Consider the following 21,192-nt stretch of genomic DNA (forward strand, 5'->3'; position numbering starts at 1 on the left):
GTTGAACCTCATTTGCCATGTTGACGCCCACTCACCAGCCTTGACAATTCCCCCCCCCCCTCCCAGTTCTCCAGAATAAAAAGTTTTTTGTTCTTTATAAAGTTCCTTTTATTAAAAGATCCGGAGATATAGGTACAGGCATCTTGTCCTAGTCAGATCTGGGGTGTCCCAGATCTTCCTCCAGTATATAGTATAACATTCTAAACAATGGCCCCCTCTCTTCAGCCACAAAAGATACATAAGTACAATTTTCCAAGCGTTCTTTGAGCAGAAAGCAAACTACTCAATCATAGCGTATTTGATATACAGTGTCATGGGTGCTGGGGACCCTTCAGAGGAAGTTGAGTCTGATGAGGAAACTGTGCCCCTGCCACCTGCACCAGTGCCCCTGCCTCCTGCTGGAGAAGATCCCAGCCCCCCTGCCTCGCCCTCTCGGGTGGCTCGTGTGCGTGACCGCCTCCGGCAGGACCTCAGGGATCGGAGGAGGGCGGCACGCTCACAAGCAAGACGCTCCCTGAGCCCTGAGTTCTGAGAGGATTCTGGCCCTTCTAAGAGCAAGGATGCTTGAGTGGTAACAGGATCCTGGCTGCCTCCCTGAGCCAGCAATTAGCCCAAACGGGCAACAGCCAGCAGAGGGCTATATAGCTGTGGGCTTTGGGAGGAAGCTTTGTGGAAGCAACTAGTCATCTCCCTGACATTCTAGCATCCACTCCGGCTTGACTTTGGTTCCTGACTCCCTGACTTTGGCTTTGGACTTCTGGACTCCCTGACCTCGGCTTCTGGACCTCAGACCTGCGATACTTCTACAGTGATTCGGATTTGGCGCCTCGGACCCTCCTGCTTACTGGCTACAGACCTCGGACTGCCTCTGGACTTTGCCTGACCCGGCCCCAGCCGTGACAGATTGCTTCCACCGACAAACACCCACTCCACAGGATGGATGCTGAAGCAAGTGAAACCACAGAACTACTGGCTGCGCTCCAAGCCCAGGTACAGCAGCTAACACAGGCAGTAGTGCACTTGCAGCAACAACCTGCGGCCAGTGCTCCAGCCAAGTGCCCAGTTCCCCCACCTGACAGATTTGGGGGTGCCGTGGAAGAATTTCCTGCCTTCCTAGCACAGTGTCGGCTGTACTTTGAACTGAGAGCACGGGACTTCCTCAATGACAAAACCAAGGTGTGTTTCGTCATCAGTCTGTTAAAGGGGCAGGCGGCCAAATGGGCCACACCCTTACTGGTCGCGTCCTCTCCCCTACTGACTGATTACCAGGGGTTTGAGGCCCACCTGTCTGCTGCTTTCTCAAACCCAGTCCAAGCAGCCACAGCTAACCGGAAGATCAGGGCACTGAAACAAGGCAACTCCTCGGTGGCTCAATATGCCACTGAATTCAAGCTCCTGACCCAGGACTTGGCGTGGAATGAGGCTGCCCAGATGGACCAGTTTACTGAGGGGTTGGCAGAGGAGGTCCTGGATGAACTGGCCAGGGTGGAGCAGCCACCCACGCTCCAAGAACTTATCACCCTCTGCCTCCGCATCGATGGCCGCCTGGAAAGTCGCCGCCAAGCCAAGACCAGAGGGCGCCAGCTCCCTGCGCCGTGCTACCTGGCTCCTCGCCCGTCCCCAGCTAGTACCAGCACCAAGGACGAGCCTATGCAGCTTGGAGCTGCTCGACCCCGCCTGACCCCAGAGGAAAAGACCAGACGCCGCACGCAGAATCTGTGCCTCTACTGCGGCACGGCAGGCCACTATGCCTCTGGCTGCCCTGCTAAGCATCGGATACCTGGACCTTCGCTGCCACCGCCGCCAAAAGGGCAGCCCCAGGCGTAAGTGGACCCCCCAGCCTGGGGCGACTAGCTGGGTCCTCCGAACAGCGGGCTGATACCCCAGGGCCATTCCTGCTACCAGTCAAACTCCGTCTGCCTGACGAACGCTGGCTGTTCGTGTATGCCATGCTGGACTCGGGAGCGGCCCACTGTTTTATAGATGCCGCCTTTGTGAAGCAGCACCAGATCCCTGTGCAGACAAAAGGGATTCCGTCGCTGGTGGAGGCTATTGACGGGCGCCTCCTCCGTTCTGGCCCCGTCACCCAGGAGACCTGTCCCATCACCTTCCACGTCCAGCAGCACCAAGAACAGCTGCGGTTTGATGTCGCCCGCATGCCTCGCTTCCCGCTGATTCTAGGCCTTTCCTGGCTGAAGCTGCACAACCCCATCGTGGACTGGGCCCAGCAGGAACTACGCTTCCGAGACCCATGCCCCCATCTGACTCCTCCCACCACTCTAGCAGCTGGCATCCCGAGTGGTGGTCCTCAGCTCCCTCAGAAGTATATGGACTTTGCTGATGTCTTTGAAGAGACAGGAGCTGATCAGCTTCCCCCTCACCGGCCCTACGACTGTGCCATTGATTTGGTACCTGGGGCACCACTCCCGGTGGGGCGTCTGTACCCAATGTCGGAGCCGGAGTTGGCAGCTCTGCGAGACTTCCTGGACAAGAACCTGAAACGCGGATTCATCCGACCCTCAACCTCTCCCCTATCTGCTCCAGTGCTCTTCGTGAAGAAGAAAAGTGGGGAGCTCCGGCTGTGCAATGACTACCGGGCCCTGAACAAGATCACCATCCGCGACCGGTACCCTCTACCACTGATCCCTGAACTCTTGGATCGCCTAAAGGGGGCCCAAATCTACACCAAGCTGGACCTCCGTGGAGCGTACAATTTGGTGCGCATACGGCCCGGAGACGAATGGAAGACCGCGTTTGGGACCCGATACGGGCAGTACGAGCACCTGGTAATGCCCTTCGGACTGACCAATGCCCCCGCTGTCTTCCAGAGGTTCATGAATGACATATTCCGGGACCTGCTCGACCGCTTCGCGATCATATACCTGGATGACATCCTAATTTACTCCCGCAATCCTGCCCAGCACGCCGAGCACGTCCGCCAGGTCCTGCAGCGCCTACGAGCCCATGGTCTCTACGCCAAGCTGGAGAAGTGCGACTTCGACCTGCGCTCCGTCGAGTTCCTTGGGCACATCGTGTCACCGCAGGGGATCCTCATGGACCCGAAAAAAGTAGAAGCGGTCCTGACCTGGCAGGCTCCTCAGAATCGCAAAGACCTGCAGCGGTTCCTCGGTTTTGCCAACTACTATCGGCAATTCATCCCGGCCTACGCATCCCTGACCACACCCCTGACTCAACTACTCCGCCCCAAAGAACCCTTCCACTGGTCCCCAGAGGCCGATAACGCCTTCTCCACCCTGAAGACTCGCTTTGCCACCGGGCCACTCCTGAGATACCCCGACCCCCAGCTTCCCTTTACGGTGGAAGCTGATGCCTCCAACGTGGCCCTGGGAGCAGTGCTGTCCCAGCGCGAGGAGCCGTCCCAGCCACTACAGCCCTGCGCCTATTACTCGCGGCAGCTCACTGCTGCAGAGAGGAACTATACCATCTGGGAGAGGGAGTTGCTCGCGATCAAGGCGGCGTTTGAGGTTTGGCGACATTACCTCGAAGGGGCTCGCCACCCTGTTCAAGTGCTCACCGATCACCGGGACTTGGAACACCTCCAGACCACCCGCCGTCTCAACCAGCGCCAGATCCGGTGGTCCCTATTCTTCTCTCGCTTCGACTTCCGGATCTCCTACATCCCCCATACCCAGAACCGGAAAGCAGACGCGCTCTCCCGGAAACCGGAATACGCCCCTGCCTCAACTGAGACCGCGCCCGCTGCTCCAATCCTGCCCCCCTCAGTATTTGCAGCCACCTCCACTTCACCAGCACTCGTGGAGGACATTCGGGCTAGCCAGGCCAATGATCCCTGGGTCCAGCAACACCTCCAGGCTCTCCAAGATGACCCAACAGGGGAGTTCACGACTCGAGGCGGCCTCTTGCTACACCGCGAACGCCTCTATGTGCCGCCCGGGCCCTTGCGGGCAGAAGTGCTACGCCTGACCCACGACTCGTTACCCGCCGGGCACTTTGGACAGCATAAGACCACCCACTTGCTGACAAGGGAATTCTGGTGGCCACGAGTTCGCGCTGATGTTGCCCGCTATGTCAGCTCCTGTGACGTCTGCCGACGGGCCAAAGACATCCCAGCCAAACCCTCAGGGTTGCTGCAGCCCTTGCCCACATCTTCAGGACCCTGGGATACCATCTCGATGGACTTCATCACGGAACTTCCACGCTCCAAGGGTCAGACTTGTATCTGGGTGGTCGTCGACCTATTTACCAAGATGGCCCACTTTGTTCCGTGCCCGAAACTCCCCACAGCTCAGGAGACGGCCCAGCTTTACCTGCAACACATCTTTCGTCTGCATGGACTCCCAGCCCATCTGATCTCCGATCGGGGCCCTCAGTTCTCCTCTCGGTTCTGGCAAGCCCTCCATTCCAGCCTGGGTACTCGAGTGCACCTGTCCTCGGCCTACCACCCACAGACAGATGGCCAGACAGAGCGCACCAATGCCACGCTAGAGCAATATCTCCGCTGTTACACCTGTTACCAGCAGGATGACTGGACCACTCTATTGCCCCTAGCGGAGTTTGCATACAACAACGCGGTCCATTCATCCACCCAAATGACCCCGTTTGCTGCAACCTACGGGTACCACCCTCGGTTCTTCCCAGCGATCCTACCACCCACGAATGTCCCCGCCGTCGATGCCTACCTGCAAGAACTCCGTGCCAGCCAAGACTTGCTCCGAGAGCAGCTACAGCAAGCCAAGGAGGCATATAAACGGGCTGCGGACCGAAAGAGGCAAGAAGGCCCTCCAGTGCAGCCGGGGGATCAGGTGTGGCTCTCAACTCGCTACCTGCGCCGGCCTGGTCGGTCTCACAAGCTGGATGCACGGTTCATTGGACCCTACCCCGTCGTTGAACAAATAAACCCCGTCGCCTTCAGGCTCCAGTTGCCACCCCACCTCCGCATTCACCCCGTGTTTCATCGCTCCCTCCTTGTTCCGGCTGCACCCCCTGACCCAGCTCGGACTCCTTCCCCACCGCCGCCACCACCAGTGTTGGTGGATGACGAGGAAGAATATGAGGTGCGCCAGATCCTGGACTCCCGGTACCATCGTGGAGGCCTCCAGTACCTGGTGGACTGGGAGGGATACGGCCCAGAAGACCGGTCTTGGGAGCCCGAGGACAATCTTCATGCCCCGGACTTGGTGCACCAGTTCCACAACGACCACCCCGACCTTCCAGGTCCCTCGACGGAGGGGGGCCCTGGGGGGGGGGATAGTGTCATGGGTGCTGGGGACCCTTCAGAGGAAGTTGAGTCTGATGAGGAAACTGTGCCCCTGCCACCTGCACCAGTGCCCCTGCCTCCTGCTGGAGAAGATCCCAGCCCCCCTGCCTCGCCCTCTCGGGTGGCTCGTGTGCGTGACCGCCTCCGGCAGGACCTCAGGGATCGGAGGAGGGCGGCACGCTCACAAGCAAGACGCTCCCTGAGCCCTGAGTTCTGAGAGGATTCTGGCCCTTCTAAGAGCAAGGATGCTTGAGTGGTAACAGGATCCTGGCTGCCTCCCTGAGCCAGCAATTAGCCCAAACGGGCGACAGCCAGCAGAGGGCTATATAGCTGTGGGCTTTGGGAGGAAGCTTTGTGGAAGCAACTAGTCATCTCCCTGACATTCTAGCATCCACTCCGGCTTGACTTTGGTTCCTGACTCCCTGACTTTGGCTTTGGACTTCTGGACTCCCTGACCTCGGCTTCTGGACCTCAGACCTGCGATACTTCTACAGTGATTCGGATTTGGCGCCTCGGACCCTCCTGCTTACTGGCTACAGACCTCGGACTGCCTCTGGACTTTGCCTGACCCGGCCCCAGCCGTGACATACAGTTACTTCCGCAGCAATAGTCAAAACAACAGATGAGTTGCCATAGAGGCGAGAGGATGAGAACTAGGGGGGGAAAGGAGGATACAGGAACACAGGGAAGACAAGAAACTAGCATTCAAAACTTTCAGGGTAAGCAACACTTTTCAGTACTCAGCGCAAGCAATGATTTAACTCTTCATGGCACATTTATTTGACAGATCTCTTTAGAGCAGGCGTGGGGAACCTTTCTTCTGCTAAGGGCCATTTGGATATTTATAACAACATTCACGAGCCATACAAAATTATCAGCTTTTTAAAAAGTGCTTTTCCGAGGGAGGATGATTTTGGCCAGCAAAATTAATGCAAATCATTGTTTCTCTATTTGTAGTCATGTGGGGAGAGCCTAATTTGGCACACACACACCACCCTAGGCAAATGCCGAGGTCCAGGGCGTTCTTTGTAGAAAAACGCCCAGCAGGAAATCATTAGCATATTAGACCACATCCCCTAATATTAGCATATTAGGTCACACCATCTGGGATAATCAACTGCAATTGAACTGGTAGTAGCCGGCCCCCACCACCCCCACCAGCCACCCCTCCCTCCCTCCCTTCATGCAGAAGCTGCAGCTGCTCCCAGCAAACCTTTAAAGGCACCCACATACCCCAGCAGCAGTCCCTCACAGTGCCCACCACTCAGGCTCCACAGAGAGAGGGAGGGGGAGGGAGGGAGAAAGAGGGGAAAAAGGGAAATGAAATGGAGGAAAGAAAAGGTAATAAAGGAAAATAAAGAACTGGGGGAAGAAAAGGAAATAAAGGCAAATAAAGAAATAGGGGGAAGAAAAAGAAATAAAGAAATGGGGCGAAGAAAGGGAAATTAAAAAAAATGAGGGGGAACTTACCTGAACTGTGACAGTGACTTTTCCAGGCCCTGAAGCGATCCTGGCTGGCCAGCCAGGCCCCAGGGAGGCCGCTGCACAGTGCAGCCTGGCCCTACAATCCTCACCAGCCAGTCAGACCCCTGGGAGGCTGCCACATGGCTTAGATCAGCCCAGCAATCCCCAAGGGCCAGACCAAGTGATCTCGAGGCCCTCAGGATGAACATTCCCCACCCCTGACTCACAGTCCTCCCTGGTTCTCACCATCCTGAACAATTTAGTGTCATCTGCAAACTTAACCACTTTGCTACATACTCCCAACTCCAAATCATTAATGAACAAGTTAAAAAGCATCGGACCCAGTAGCTTTGCAGCTATTTTTCTTGGTTTTTTTTCCTGGGGGGGGGGGACGCAAATTATACCTCAGTCAACCATGAATCATGTTCATTTCCTGTACTTTAATTGGACCTGCGAACTTTACACTGACTGTGGGAGTGTCGTGTCCTCAGTAATGATACATTTTCATCCTTTGAATCAGCAGATTTTCAAACTTGAACACTTAAGAGCTCAATCCAAAGGGGGCGGAATGTCTTGTGGGAGCAGACGAGCCACTGCGTTGGCACAGGAAGGGTTTGCGCCGGCGCATGACCGGTGCTGCCGGAGTGGAGCGGAGGTATGTGGGCGGGGGGCCGCCTGAGTGGCACCCCGCTCGAGGGCAGCTGCGCCCAAGCGCAGGCAGGAGTGAGGCAGAGCATGGCGTTCAGGCTTAGGCGGCCTCCTGAGCAGTTTGGGCCATGACTGTTTACTGACAGAAAATATTGGGGTTAGCGTCTGAGTCAAGGGTATTTTTCATAGGGACAATACGGCAGTTCTTGCACATGCCAAACCCCTTTGTGATGCTACCACTAATGACAGCACCCTTGGTCAAAATCCTAGTTTTTAAAGACATATCTGTAAGAAAATAAACTGATATAGCCCTGTCTTCCTTATTAGCAAACTCTAATATTATTCCTTATTAGCCAACTGTCTTCCTTATTAGCAAACTCCTGTCTGTGACTGAGGAGACATGAGGACCCAGGCAGTATAACTACAACAGGTTTACTGCAAGTGGTTTGTAAAAACATTTATTGCAACAGTGAATATGAAAACAGTAAAGGTCGGTGCAAAGAAATAAAAGTCCTGATGCAGGGCCAGCCCTAGGCTTTCTGGCACCCCGGGCAAGGTTAACTTCTGCCCCTCCCCCCCCCCCCCATGAGCCAGGGATTGGAGCTGAGCAGACAGAGCCATGTTCACAAAGCCCAGGCGAGAGCAGTGGGCCAGGGATGAGGGGCTGGGGTCCACCTGGAGCTGTCGGACTGTGGAGGAGACAAAGAAGGAGGCTAGGCACCTCCGTGGCTCTTGTACACTCCAAACAAATACTCTGCTTCGAGGAGGAGAGAATTCATGCTGCTTGGCTGAGTTTTCTGGCTGCCTCCCATCCCAAACACACTGTATCTTAGCTCTCACAGTGCCAGAAGCATAGCTTGGGGTCCAGTTTTGCAAGGGCATATGTATACTTGTCTGCCAGGGCCCAATTCCTTTGCTCCCCTGAAGCTTCCCAGAAAACCTGTCTGAATAGGAGCAACTGACAGCTAATTGAAGCCTGTTGCTGCTTCTCTTTCTGTGTGTTTTCAGGCTGGGTTTGGCTTGGCCATCCGCTCGAAACCTCTGTGGCTGCTGGCTCAGCATAGACATCCGCCCCCCCCCCCCCCGGCTTCCACCAAGAAAGAGGGGCTTTCTGAACTGCAATGAACAGAAAGCAACTAAGCAACTAGGAGGCAAGCTACAGAAGCATAGCTCTTACTGATGGAGGCCCAGCAAGTTCAGGGCTGAAGAGGCAGGAGGGGGAGAACCGGGGTGGGGAAGGAGGCTGGCTGGGTGTGTCTCCCTGCTGCCCCGTGCTCAGGGAGCAGAAGTGGCAGAGGGCAGGCAAGCAAGCTCTGGGGCACCTTTGGCACAGTGGCTTTCCATGGGAGAGCTGCAATGGACATAGCTCAGTTCTGGCGCCAGACAGCAACATGTAGGAGTCTGTGTCAGTGCGGCTGCCCCTTGCCAGCGCCCTCTCTGGCAGCAGGAGGGAAAGCAACCAGACGGGGCCTCACAGTCCAAGGGATCCTCTGCAGCTCGCAGCCAGCAAGACTGTGTTTGTAGTCATGTGGGTGGCAGCCAATCGGGCGCCCCTGGGAGGCCAGCGCCCTAGGCAATTGCCTAAGTTGCCTAGTGGCAGGGCCGGCCATGCTTATTACACAGTGCCTTCTTTTAATTCCAACTGACTCACTCAACCTCCTTGAATGAGGGATCTCTCCCCAGCTGCAGCCTTCTCCAGCCCAGCCTTCCCAGAGATCGGCCTTTCCTGAGAGAACACACTTCCCTCTCGTATTGTTTCCTCCAAGGTCCCACCCCTCTGAGCAAGTTTTCCCTTCAAAACTTCTGCCCACCCAATCAGAGGGATAGAAGGGATCCTGGGAAATACAAGCCCCGTAGATACTTTTAACACAGGCTTCCCTGAAGCCCGTAGGCCTCACAAGACCTAGGATCATGACAGAGTCAAAACCAAGATTGTTGCATACATCTTTTCCCAGTGTCTTTCCAAATAATTTAATAATTAAAATACATAAAAATCTACATACAGGTTCACGTTTAGTTCTGAAATTTAAAATACACATATATACACTTCATCTGGTACCAAGTATTATCTTTGTGGATGTCCATTTATTGTCAGCTCATACCTATAAAGAAAAATCAGGACACTAGTGTTGGAAACTGGATCAAGCAGTAGCATTAACTAGCTTTCACACCTCTGTTTTAATATTAAACCAAAGTGAAACTGTTCAGTTCTGTCCTTCAGAAGCCAGATTGGCTTACAGTAAATTTAAAATGGGGGAAATGCACTATTAAATATTGTAACAGTTTCTACATCTGTACTGCAACCATAGACAAAGCCAGACTTGAGACAGAATGTTTATCAACTAATGAATGTGTCATTTTCACCACAAAAATTCAATATGATAATTTAAAATTATAGCAGCTTTAAAACAGCTGAAGCCTGCATTAGACAGGCAAATCTAAAAGCAAAGAATTTAGACTTTCCTTTACTGGTAAAAATACAATGAATGCAGATTGAAATGCTTCTTCAAATTTGAAATACAATGAAAAGTCATCCGATAAGAGATGCAATCTTGTGCTCCCTAATCATCACAGCAATGGAAGGATATCTTGCATCAACATCTGAACCATTGCTTCTTTCTAGCCTTGTAGTCCTTGGTATTTAAAACCAGTCTGGAAAAGCAAAGCTTTTTTCAATCATCATCTTTAAGTTAGCTGTAAGAATGAGACCCCGAGCTAATGGAGCCATGACTTCTGTTGAAACAGTAGGTCCTTAATGAGTTTGATCCCATAATTCCTCAACAGAAGGTGCTGATGGTTGCTGATCTTCTGGTATCCCCCTATTTCCAACCTTGGGAAGGTGTATTTGTAGGGGTCCACATGGAGTAATTGCCACACAGTGTGGGAGGTTGTGTGGTGGGGAGGAAGAAGGGGATGAAATCACACTCTTCTGTCAGTGGAGCTGTGGTCACTCAAGCAGAAGGAGGAAGTGAGTTTTCTCCCTTTTCCAGCACAGTCTCCCATGATATGTGCATAGTATTCCATGTGAGCTAGGAAGATCAGGGATCCTTGGCATAGTCCTTGCCTGACCCCAGTGTGTAAATTACTGATTTCAAGGAAGATTGCTGTATAGACCATCGATTTGACACAAACCATAACGCACTATAATTTTATATATTTACCACAGCTTTGTTGTAAAGGGCCAAACAAAACTCTGGCAACTGTGGGGTGCAGAAATAGTAGTATCATCCTAAATGGAGTTGTACCTTTCTCAAGCCATTGAAGTCAGCAGAACTGGGAAACATTTAATGGCATTTAGAAACGCACTATAAGTTCCTGACCCTAAATTTCCCATAAACAATGAAGGGTGTGTGTCTGGGAAAGGGGAGCCACTGTAAGTACAATGTGGGCTTAAACCTTGTCCATACTTTCCCAAGTTATTTTTAAAAAGTTGTGTTTGCCTATAAGTAACCCTTTGTTGACAACAACAACAAAACGTGAATGCAGTTTAAGAACATAAGAGAAGCCATGGTAGATCAGGCCAATGGCCCGTCCAGTCCAACACTGTGTCACACAGTGGCAATTTTTTTTATTATATATATATAATAAAGGAAGAAGTACTTCCTTTTATCCATTTTAACCTGTCTGCTCAGCAATTTCATCGAATGCCCACGAGTTCTTGTATTGTGAGAAAGGCAGAAAAGTACTTCTTTCTCTACTTTCTCCATCCCATGCATAATCTTGTAAACCTCTATCATGTCACCCCGCAGTCGACGTTTCTCCAAGCTAAAGAGTCCCAAGCGTTTCAACCTTTCTTCATAGGGAAAGTGCTCCAGCCCTTTAATCATTCTAGTTGCCCTTTTCTGGACTTTCTCCAATGCTATAATATCCTTTTTGAGGTGCGGCGACCAGAACTGCACACAGTACTCCAAATGAGACCGCACCATCGATTTATACAGGGAGTTTAGGGAGGACATGGTGCTGATGGGAGTATTATTTAGCTCTGCCCACCCATGCTATACTTTATCCAATCTCAGCCACCTCCTCCCCATGGTACCATATTTGTGCCCACTTTCTGTTGTATAATCTAGTTTGCCTCTGCACTTTACAAAATTGAAACATACCATTGTGAGAAGCCCTTGATTAAGTCTTCCTTTGACAAGTCTATCAGCACCTTAAAAAATAAACACAATCAAGAGCTGTTATTTCAAAAGAACAACAATATTGGACCTATAACAATGTTGAGTGGTTTGATAAAACTCTGAAAATGTATTAATTTGGTCAGCATGTATGTTATCCTGTTTCCCATGTCACACATCAGAATTTTCTGCACTGTGCTCCAGGTTGGCTTCTTCCAGCTTGGCTTCCCCCCGACCTTACATACAGCAGGAGAAGACTCTTGCACATACCTTGGACAGCAAAGGTGACAAACGGCATTGGAGTGCATAAAATCAGACATGCCATCAAAAAGAAAAAATAATAAAACTGCCATTATTTCAGCCACTCAAGCAAAACAACTTACTAGAAAAAGCAATTATGCTTGGATTGGTTAGTGGCAAAAAGACATCAGGCTGCCAAAAACCACGGTGGCTAGACACCATAAAAGTTGACACCAGCCTGAGCATGGAACAACTAAAAAAAAAAGTACAAGATTGGAAAACATGCAGAGAGCTAACCCATCGAATCGCCAAGAGTTGAACACAACTGAATGGCTGCTGTTGCTCTGCTAGTTATCGTCCAACTCTCCCCTGTATTTTTCCAGACCACCTTTGCACTGAATTTTCTGGAAGAAACAGATCTGTAGTGGTTTTTTGGTAACATCTCTACAGTTTGCAACACTACCCCATCCAACCACTTCCACACCCTACTTCCTAGCAGTAGCCCAGAAAAAGAAAACAGTGCTTGTTTTTTCCTAACCTTTTTTTATTTTTGACCAGGGCAAGGCCTGTCTCGTGTTACAGTACAATGGTGTGCTTAGCTATTAGAGTTCCTTTTTTCTCTCTTTAATGTTCTAAACTGCTAACAGATCGCTTTGAACTGATCGGACAAAGTGGGGGAAAGAAATAGGACCCATCTCCATGCTTGTCTCCTGTTTTTCTGGGGGAGTAGGGATCCCCAGTGTGGCTAGAAGTGAGTGGTGGGGAGGACGAGGTAGGACTCTGTGGCCCTGGAAACACCGCCTCCCCTTTGTGTCAACATAGTGCACGTACAATATGGGTGTGCAACTCCCTTCTCTGCTGTATTTTTCAGTTTGGGTCTATTGGACTTCAAAAAACTTCAGGATTTTTTAAAAATCCCAGATACCAACCTGACCTGAAAAACACCAGTAACAATAAAGGCAGCCTGGAGCTGGCCCCAGGATTTGTGTGCAGCGGGGAGGTCTCTCTCTGCCACACACAGACCTGGCTGGGTGGGCTTCTCCTGTGGCATGGGTTAGTCCACCCTGCCGGAGAAGCTGGCCCCTGCATCTGTGTATGGCAGACAGGCTCCCACCACTCTGGCTGATCCTGGGCTGGCTCCTCTTGCAGCTTGGGTTAAACCAAGGCAGTGTGGAGCTCTCGGAGCCACTGCACCAGCTGATCATCCTCTCTGATAGCTGAATAGACCCAAATGAAAGCGGGGAAAAAAGGCTTTTATTTGGGCTCAGATCCTTTGATCTCTATTCAGTTTAAATAATACCTGAAAAATACCTGGAAAACCACCTCGTAAAAAAGTCTGCTGTGAAAATGTCATGATGCGATGTCATCCCAGAGTCGGAAATGACTGGTGCTTGCACAGGGGACTACCTTGACCTTTATTGTTCAGGTATTTGTTCAGCTTAGTTTATGCTGCATGCACACTTCTAATGTATGTAAGAAAAACAAGAGGGTAATGAGTCACAGACAGAATGTGATCCTTCATTAGATCATGTGCAAGGGAAAGTTCCACTCTCCTACTCAAAAGAAGCAGAGAAAAAGACAAGAGAAGATGAAGATGATATTGAATTTATATCCCACCCTCCACTCTGAAGAGTCTCAGAGTGGCTCACAATCTCCTTTCCCTTCCTCCCTCACAACAGACACCCTGTGAGGTAGATGAAGATATTGGATTTATATCCCGCCCTCCACTCCGAAGAGTCTCACAGTGGCTCACAATCTCCTTTCCCTTCCTCCCCCACAACAGACACCCTGTGAGGTGGGTGGGGCTGAGAGGGCTCAAGGACAATCTCTGCCAGAGCTATGGCTGACCCAAGGCCATGCTAGCAGGTGCAAGTGGAGGAGTGGGGAATCAAACCCGGTTCTCCCAGATAAGAGTCTGCAGACTTAACTACTACACCAAACTGGCTCTCCTACACCAAACTGGCTCTCGAATCATGAAGCAGACCAATCATGAAGCAGACCTGTCAAAGTACTTCAGCTGGAAGTGCAGTGGCAGCAAAGAGGATACAGAACAAGTGTTTAATGTGGAAACAGCCACAGTATCTTTGCCTTCAGTCATTGCTATTGGGTTTTGCCCTTAAGTTTTCCAGTGTTTTTTCAGACTACCATGATCTAGGAAAACATTAAAAAAAAAAAAACCTGGGAAAGCAACAACAGGCTTACTCTTTACAAACTGAGACTTCAAGAAGCACCTTACCCTTCCAAGTTCTTTTCTTTCATGTGAAAGAAACGGCCTTCTGTTTTTTACTGCAACATCTAAGGCTCGTTTCTTAACATCTTCCAAAGTTTCAAAAAATTCAAACCTAAAATTAAGTGACAGGAAATAATGTGAAGAGATTAAAAAGTGAAGAGATTAAAAAGTTTTAGTCACACATATTTTTGCTAAGATTTAATGCAACCCAGAATTTATATAAAGAAATTGTTGGGGTACTTTGACCACAGTAATGTCCTTCTGCTTCTCCAGGTTGTTCTCCACACAGGAAAGCTGATTTTAGAATTCATAGTGTCTAGCGCAAGGGGAAAAGGATCTGAGATTGTGTCATTCTTATCCTCTGGCATGCAATCTCAAATCCTATCTTTTACATCAAACCTGGAAGCGAAAATGCAGCCTATGAGATGCTTGCCATTAGTGCCCCTCGCCCTCCTTGATCCCCAACTCAGAGCCAGAATGGAATCTCGAGAAGGAAAGATGTCATTTGCTGTTTCCTGGCAGATGGCCAGGACAAATATATTCATTATCCCAATTTTGCATTGAGTTACATAGAAGGTTCATATTTAAAGAAACTAATTAATGGAAGCCTGATAATGTAGAGTTCCATGTCTCCATTAGAAATGTCTCCATTAGAAGAAGAAGAAGATATTGGATTTATATCCTGCCCTCCACTCCGAAGAGTCTCAGAGCGGCTCACAATCTCCTTTCCCTTCCTCCCCCACAACAGACGCCCTGTGAGGTAGATGAAGATATTGGATTTATATCCCGCCCTCCACTCCGAAGAGTCTCAGAGCGGCTCACAATCTCCTTTCCCTTCCTCCCCCACAACAGACGCCCTGTGAGGTAGATGAAGATATTGGATTTATATCCCGCCCTCCACTCCGAAGAGTCTCAGAGTGGCTCACAATCTCCTTTCCCTTCCTCCCCCACAACAGACACCCTGTGAGGTAGATGAAGATATTGGATTTCTATCCCGCCCTCCACTCCGAAGAGTCTCAGAGCGGCTCACAATCTCCTTTCCCTTCCTCCCCCCCACAACAGACACCCTGTGAGGTGGGTGGGGCTGGAGAGGGCTCACTCAGCAGCTGCCCTTTCAAGGACAACCTCTGCCAGAGCTATGGCTGACCCAAGGCCATGCTAGCAGGTGCAAGTGGAGGAGTGGGGAATCAAACCCGGTTCTCCCAGATAAGAGTCCACGCACTTAACCACTACACCAAACTGGCTCTCCAGTCTCAGTATAAGATAACCTGTCTCAGTATAAGATAACTAGCCAACTTGAGATTGATTTGCCACATCTGTCAGTTGCACCCACAGTCCAGCTAGTGGAATTAGCCTCCAGACTGACTCCCCATGGCTTGCTTAACTGCCCCAGTTAACTGGGAGCTACACTTTTCTGTGGATCAGTGTCTGAACATAATATCACACGAAGGAGAGCAATTAAGGTTCCAGGCAAGAATGCCCTGCAGTCCATTCCAAGAGCTGGGAGAATAGAGCCAGCAGGCATCCTGCATGAAAAGAAATCACAGCTATGGCCCTTTCTGCAATGTTGGTTCCAGGCTTTGTATTTTAAAAATGTATCTCCTGTTAACAGAAGGAACAGATGCTCTGGGAGGTTGTAGGGTTATTATTTCTGCTCTTTCTTATATTGTTCTTTTAAAATATGACACTGCAGCATACATTTCTTCTGCTAAACCATTCCCATGCAGTTCATAGATAACACATTCTCAAATAGGATCTGAGTGAATAGCACATGTAATTTATTTCTTGTTTCCTTCGTTTGGATCCTGCCTTCATCCCTAGTAGGGATGCATAGTGGCATACATCTTTCTCGTTTCCTCCATTTTATCCTCACAAAAACCCTGTGGAGTATGTATCTGTTCCAAGGTCACCAAGAGAGCTTCAATGGCACAGTGGGGATTTGAACCTGGGACTCTTAGATCCTAATGTGACACTGTAATCACCACACCACACCACACCACACTGGCTCTCAATCTGTGGCTTCAACCAGTTGCAAAAGGGGTGGTGGTGGTAGAATGTGCTGGACTTTACTTACTTTTCATCATATTGGGGACTCAGTGTTCTTCTTTTGACAGCAGTCTTCTTTCGCATCGCCCACCTTTTGTCTGGGAGCAAGTAGATACGGACATAAGGATGCGCTCCGTGTTGAGAGCATGGCATTAACTTTCTTTTGAGATAGAAAAAGATAGTGTATTCACTGTTAATAGACTCAAACACCGGTTGCTATGAATATCAAATTTTCAAAGAACTGAAGAGAGTAAGTGAGCAAGGATCATTGCGATCATGAGCTATCCTCAGGGAAGTACTTTTGACCATTAAAAGACAGCACAGCCTTTATGTGGAAAGTCTTTGACCTCTAGAATGAAGGCAAGAGAAAGTGTTGGTGACGCCTGGCATAGTTGGAAAGAAGAAGGGAGCTCCCATGAAGCGGTGGGCCTTATAAACCATATAAACAACAGTTTTGGTAACTGGTGAACTCACAATGCAGTTCAAGACTGGGAAGGAGGGAAAGAAGAAAAGTAATATTATCACTGGCCACACAATATCATGAGCTAGAAGAGGACTTACAAATATGTAAACAGAAAACACTGAATTTCACAACAGGTCAGTGTGAGCTGTGTTAAAACAAACAGTGTATTTAAAATAAGGCAAACTCTAATGAATGCTTGTCATGGAAAATAACTTGAAAAGGCTCCATCAAATATTACCTGCATCCATTGATGAGAACAATGAGAGACTGCCTCATGGAGGCATAGCGCACAGTGAGGTGGATTTCTCCCATGGACACTCCAGTGAGATGTGATCCACTGCAACAATACAGCTTTTTTAAAAAAATGTTCATAATGCCCAGCATATCTGCATGCTATTACCACCAATACACAAATTCTGGTGCTAAGGTAAACCACATTGAAGAATGCCATTCCCTTTTCCACACATGAGACAAGATAATTTCAAATTAGACCACTGGAACTGGCTACATACAAGGGAGGCCTCCTGTAATCTTTGTGATGTATGTTACTTCATGTACTGCAACAACCATATTCACACTATAAGAAAAACTGTATTAAAAGCAGCAACACTGATGCTGCCTTATGCTAACTGTTGGTCAGGAGTGTCTAGTCCAGGGGGGTCGAACATTTGTTATGAGGGTCGGATCTCATACAAATGAGACCTTCTCAGGCCAGGCCGTGCGTATCATAACACACAGCACATAACACACAGCACTGCTTCTGAGAGCACAGAAGATTTGTGGATGTTCTCTCCCCTCATTGGTGGATCTGTATGATATGGGATGTAGAAGGAAGATACAAATGATCTTAAGGGACCCTTCACATCCGGGCCACTTGCTATTTGAGATTTTACCGGCAGGTAGGCGATATAGAGTGCTGAAGGCAAAGACAAATAGATTCAAGGACAGCTTCTATCCAAGTGCTGTGGTTAGGCTAAATGCAGGGTTATGAATGGTTATGTGTTTTTAGATGCATTTGAATGGTCTATGTATATGTCCTTTTGTGGGTGTTGATGTGCTGGTATGTTTGTGGAAGAGCACCTCATTTCGTTGCTCTCATTTTCTTTTTTGAGAACAATGACAATAAATTTATCTATCTATCTATCTATCTATCTATCTATCTATCTATCTATCTATCTATCTATCTATCTATCTATCTATCTATCTATCTATCTATCTATAAATTGTAATGCCAGGTAGCAGAAATATAAACACAATTAAAGATTTAAAAAAAAAACACTTTAAATAAAACATGCTTAAAACATTAGCCTTTTGCAATATTTTGTTTATTTAACAGTCTCTGATAACTGACACCTCTTGCATCAAAATCTGGAGGCAATGTCTGTGCTTTAGCAATCCTGAGTATGCTGTTCAGATGTTGTTCAGGTGTGTGTCTGTAAGTTGCAAAACGGCTTTTGATTTATTGACTTTTGCTACAAAAATCTCATAGTCAATGCTTTGAGATTTAAGACCCAGAGGAAAACATGAAATGACTGAGCATTGTGAGCTTTTGTACATGTTGCTCTGTGTGCTGGTCAGCCAATGGAGAAAACAGAGGCTTTGCTCTGTGGCTTGATTGAGCAAGTCTGGCAAAGCATGTTGTGATGCAGAAGGAAGCAAAAGAGGGAGAAGGAAGCAGGCAATACTGAGCTGCTCACGAGCCTGGTCTAGTCTGACTGGCATTAACTCTCCAGGGTCTTTCGCATCACTTGCTACCTGATCCTATTTATTAGCCCTGCCAAAGACTGAACATGGGATCTTCTGCACGCAAAGCAGATACTCCACTACTAACATTTAACATTTACCACCCCCCCAATATAAATGATTATATGGAAATAAATAAATAGAATAATTACATGGAAATAAATAGAGCAATCCATTAGGAAGGTCTAGCATCATAATGGCCAAGGAGCAGAAGTTTAAAAATAACTACAGTGGTGCAAAAACCTGTGTAGCGGGGGGACTGTTGTGGAAACCTATAAACAGCTACCATTTCTCAGCACTGCACCTTATACTATAGCTGCATCATTAAAAAATGTCATTGCACAATCAACATTGGATGTAGTGGTGCTCTGTTTCAACTGCAGACCTCAAGAAATATAAACTCGATCACTATTGGTTTTGACATGGTACAGAGTCCTGCATAGGTTTCTCATTTAGCTTCTTCACAAGTCTGTGCAGCTATCAAAAAAGCAAAAGGAGTTCACATGACTCTACCAGGCTTAAGGTCATCCTGCCCTTTCTTAATACCACTAATGTTAAACACTCATAGTCACACTTATTTAAGAAGGTAGCAACTGTGAATGGGACTGAAGCAAAACCACCCTTGCGTTGCCATATGCAATTGAGAAACAAGCATGAATAGTCTGCAGGTCAAGCAAGCTTTGGATTACAATCAACTTACTTGTAGAGATCCAGATTGCTACAAGTTACATCGAAGTTTGAAGAGGCAAAGGAGCTCAGAGATGCAATGCTGGGGGCAAGCTGAAGTCTTTGCAGGGCTGGTAACGCTGGGGCTGCTGAAATGGGCTGCGGAGGTGCCAAGGATGCGGTGTCCAGACCCCAGGGGTGTACTTGTTCGTTAATTGCAGCCGCTGCCTCTATCACCACAGGGTGATTCTCAGTTACGTTAAGATTAGGACTGATCTCCAGTGTGGATTCAGGCGTGCTTAATTCTTTGCTCCCTTGGGGTGCTTTGAGCACTTTGGGTTTTGATGGAAGTGGTGGTGGTGGAGGCAGCTGCATCTTGCCTTCATTGCCCTCATCTTCTGTGGCAGGAATAGGAACTTGCTTTAAGGCATTAACTCCAGTGTATATGTTTTCTGGATCAGGCTGCTCTATGCTTAAAGCCTAGAAATAAAAGGGGGTGGGGACAAAATAGCTGAAATCTCCTGCACAATCATACCTGCTGCCTTACACTAGCAAGTATTGCCTTTGAAGTCTATTTTAAATGTGCAAGTTCCAGTCAGAAATTCTCCCAATGAGGGCAGTTTAAGCAAAAGTTTTTCCACAGGGCAGCATTTCTTTCCGTTACCTCTATGAGAGATTAAGACTATGCAGTCCTATGAACATTTGCCTGCAAATAAACTCCACTGCATTGAATTGAATTTAGCTCCACTGAATTGAGTAAACTTGATTACTCCCTAGAAGGAAGAGCTTGTTCTTACGGAGTTGGATCCAAACTATATTTTTGGCTAATGGAAGGTTGATATCAGTTGGAAGAGATCTCTTCTGCCTCCTGCCTCAGCACAGAGCACTGATCTCCCCAAAATGCTTCTCCTGGGAAACACGGGACCCTCAGGAATGGCATGAAGGAGCAGACCAGGAGTCTGCAGCAGCAAGGTGAAATTGGTGGAAATTGGTGGTAAAACTGCAGTACTGCAGTCGGAGCCCTCTGCTCATGACCAGAGTTCGATCCCAGTGGAAGCTGGTTCAGGTAGCTGGCTCCAGGTTGACAGCCTTCCATCCTTCCGAGCTTTCTGGCGGAGGGGAAGTGTAGGTGACTTGGGAAGGCAATGGCAAACTACTCCGTAAAAAGTCTGGCATGAAAACGTTATGAAAGCAACGTCACCCCAGAGTCGGAAACGACTGGTGCTTGCACAGGGGACTACCCTAACCTTTTTACAATTAGTGTAAAATTTAGTCTGGATCCAACCCATGGAACTTAGCTAGAATTTGGGGTAACATTCCAATAGTCATAACTATCACAATCCCTCTCATTCACCATGATAGAAGAATCTGTAGGAACAAAGTCAGTCCCCACTTAAGGGCATGAAGAGGAACACAACACTGAAAGCACTTCCTTGAGGGCGTTTGACAGCAGAGCTACAATTTGAATTTGAATTTTTAAAAATCTCATTTATATATTTTGAAATAAAACATTTTAAGAAAACCTGCTTGATTAAACAGCCCCTGGTTATTATGTGCATATAAAAATTACACCAAATCCAGTTTTCCTCAGGAAAAATAGGCTTCTTGGAACCAGTGAAAGAGTTACTATTGTGGCTTCTGACATGTCATTGGAAGTATGAACAGCTAACAATTCTTCTCCCCAGGGCTTTTTTTCCTTTCCGAGCAGGAACGCACAGGAACGCAGTTCCGGCTGGCTTGGTGGCAGGGGGTATGGCCTAATATGCAAAATTGGTTTTGTTCTCAAAGCAGTTCTGTGAGACAAGGCTCCTCATCATTATCATCAGCAATGGTTTCTTAGGAAGCAAATAAATAAGTTTCTCACTCAGCCATCACAGCAGATAAGCACATAAAAAGAGCCCTGCTGGATCATTGGATGGCTTTGAGTACTAGTATTTTGGGAGAGGGAGAAAAAATTCTCTTTGTCAGCTCTCTCCATTCCATTTCAGGATTCCGCTCACAGTGAGCTTCAGCAGCAAGAGCAGAAGTGCAACAGGAGGAGAAGGAGAAGAAAAAACAAAACCTGAGACTCACCCTCAACACGAGTTTCATCTTAATAAAACTGCCTGAGCCAGAATGATCCAGCTGAAATTTTTGCTCGTGTGTCATCTCAGGATTTTTTAGCAAATTGGCAAGAGAAAACACCAAGGTCCCCAGAGCATTATCCCGATCCTTATCTTTTATCTAGAGAGAAGAGACAATTAAGATGGGTTGCATGGCAAGTTAGCCCCAACAATATTTAAATTCTTTTGTCCTTAAATATTTTAAACCATTTATGCTCAAATCATATTAAAAC

General features: G+C 48.3%; 1 protein-coding gene across 1 annotated transcript in view; it reads right to left on the reverse strand.

Annotated features, from left to right (window-relative positions):
- Nucleotides 1-9,297: 9,297 nt before the first annotated feature.
- ESYT3 (extended synaptotagmin 3) overlaps nt 9,298-21,192 on the reverse strand; it is a 92,623-nt gene continuing 80,728 nt past the window's right edge. The window contains exons 17-23 of the mRNA XM_060262455.1: nt 20,931-21,080; nt 18,892-19,337; nt 16,687-16,785; nt 16,014-16,145; nt 13,946-14,051; nt 11,455-11,504; nt 9,298-9,453 (exon numbers count right to left, since the gene is read on the reverse strand). Of these exons, the coding sequence (XP_060118438.1) occupies nt 9,417-9,453; nt 11,455-11,504; nt 13,946-14,051; nt 16,014-16,145; nt 16,687-16,785; nt 18,892-19,337; nt 20,931-21,080 (1,020 nt within the window). The 3' untranslated portion in view covers nt 9,298-9,416. The remainder of the gene's footprint in view (nt 9,454-11,454; nt 11,505-13,945; nt 14,052-16,013; nt 16,146-16,686; nt 16,786-18,891; nt 19,338-20,930; nt 21,081-21,192) is intronic.

Source organism: Heteronotia binoei, chromosome 21, assembly GCF_032191835.1.
Source record: "Heteronotia binoei isolate CCM8104 ecotype False Entrance Well chromosome 21, APGP_CSIRO_Hbin_v1, whole genome shotgun sequence".
In the NCBI taxonomy this organism is placed as follows: domain Eukaryota; kingdom Metazoa; phylum Chordata; class Lepidosauria; order Squamata; family Gekkonidae; genus Heteronotia; species Heteronotia binoei.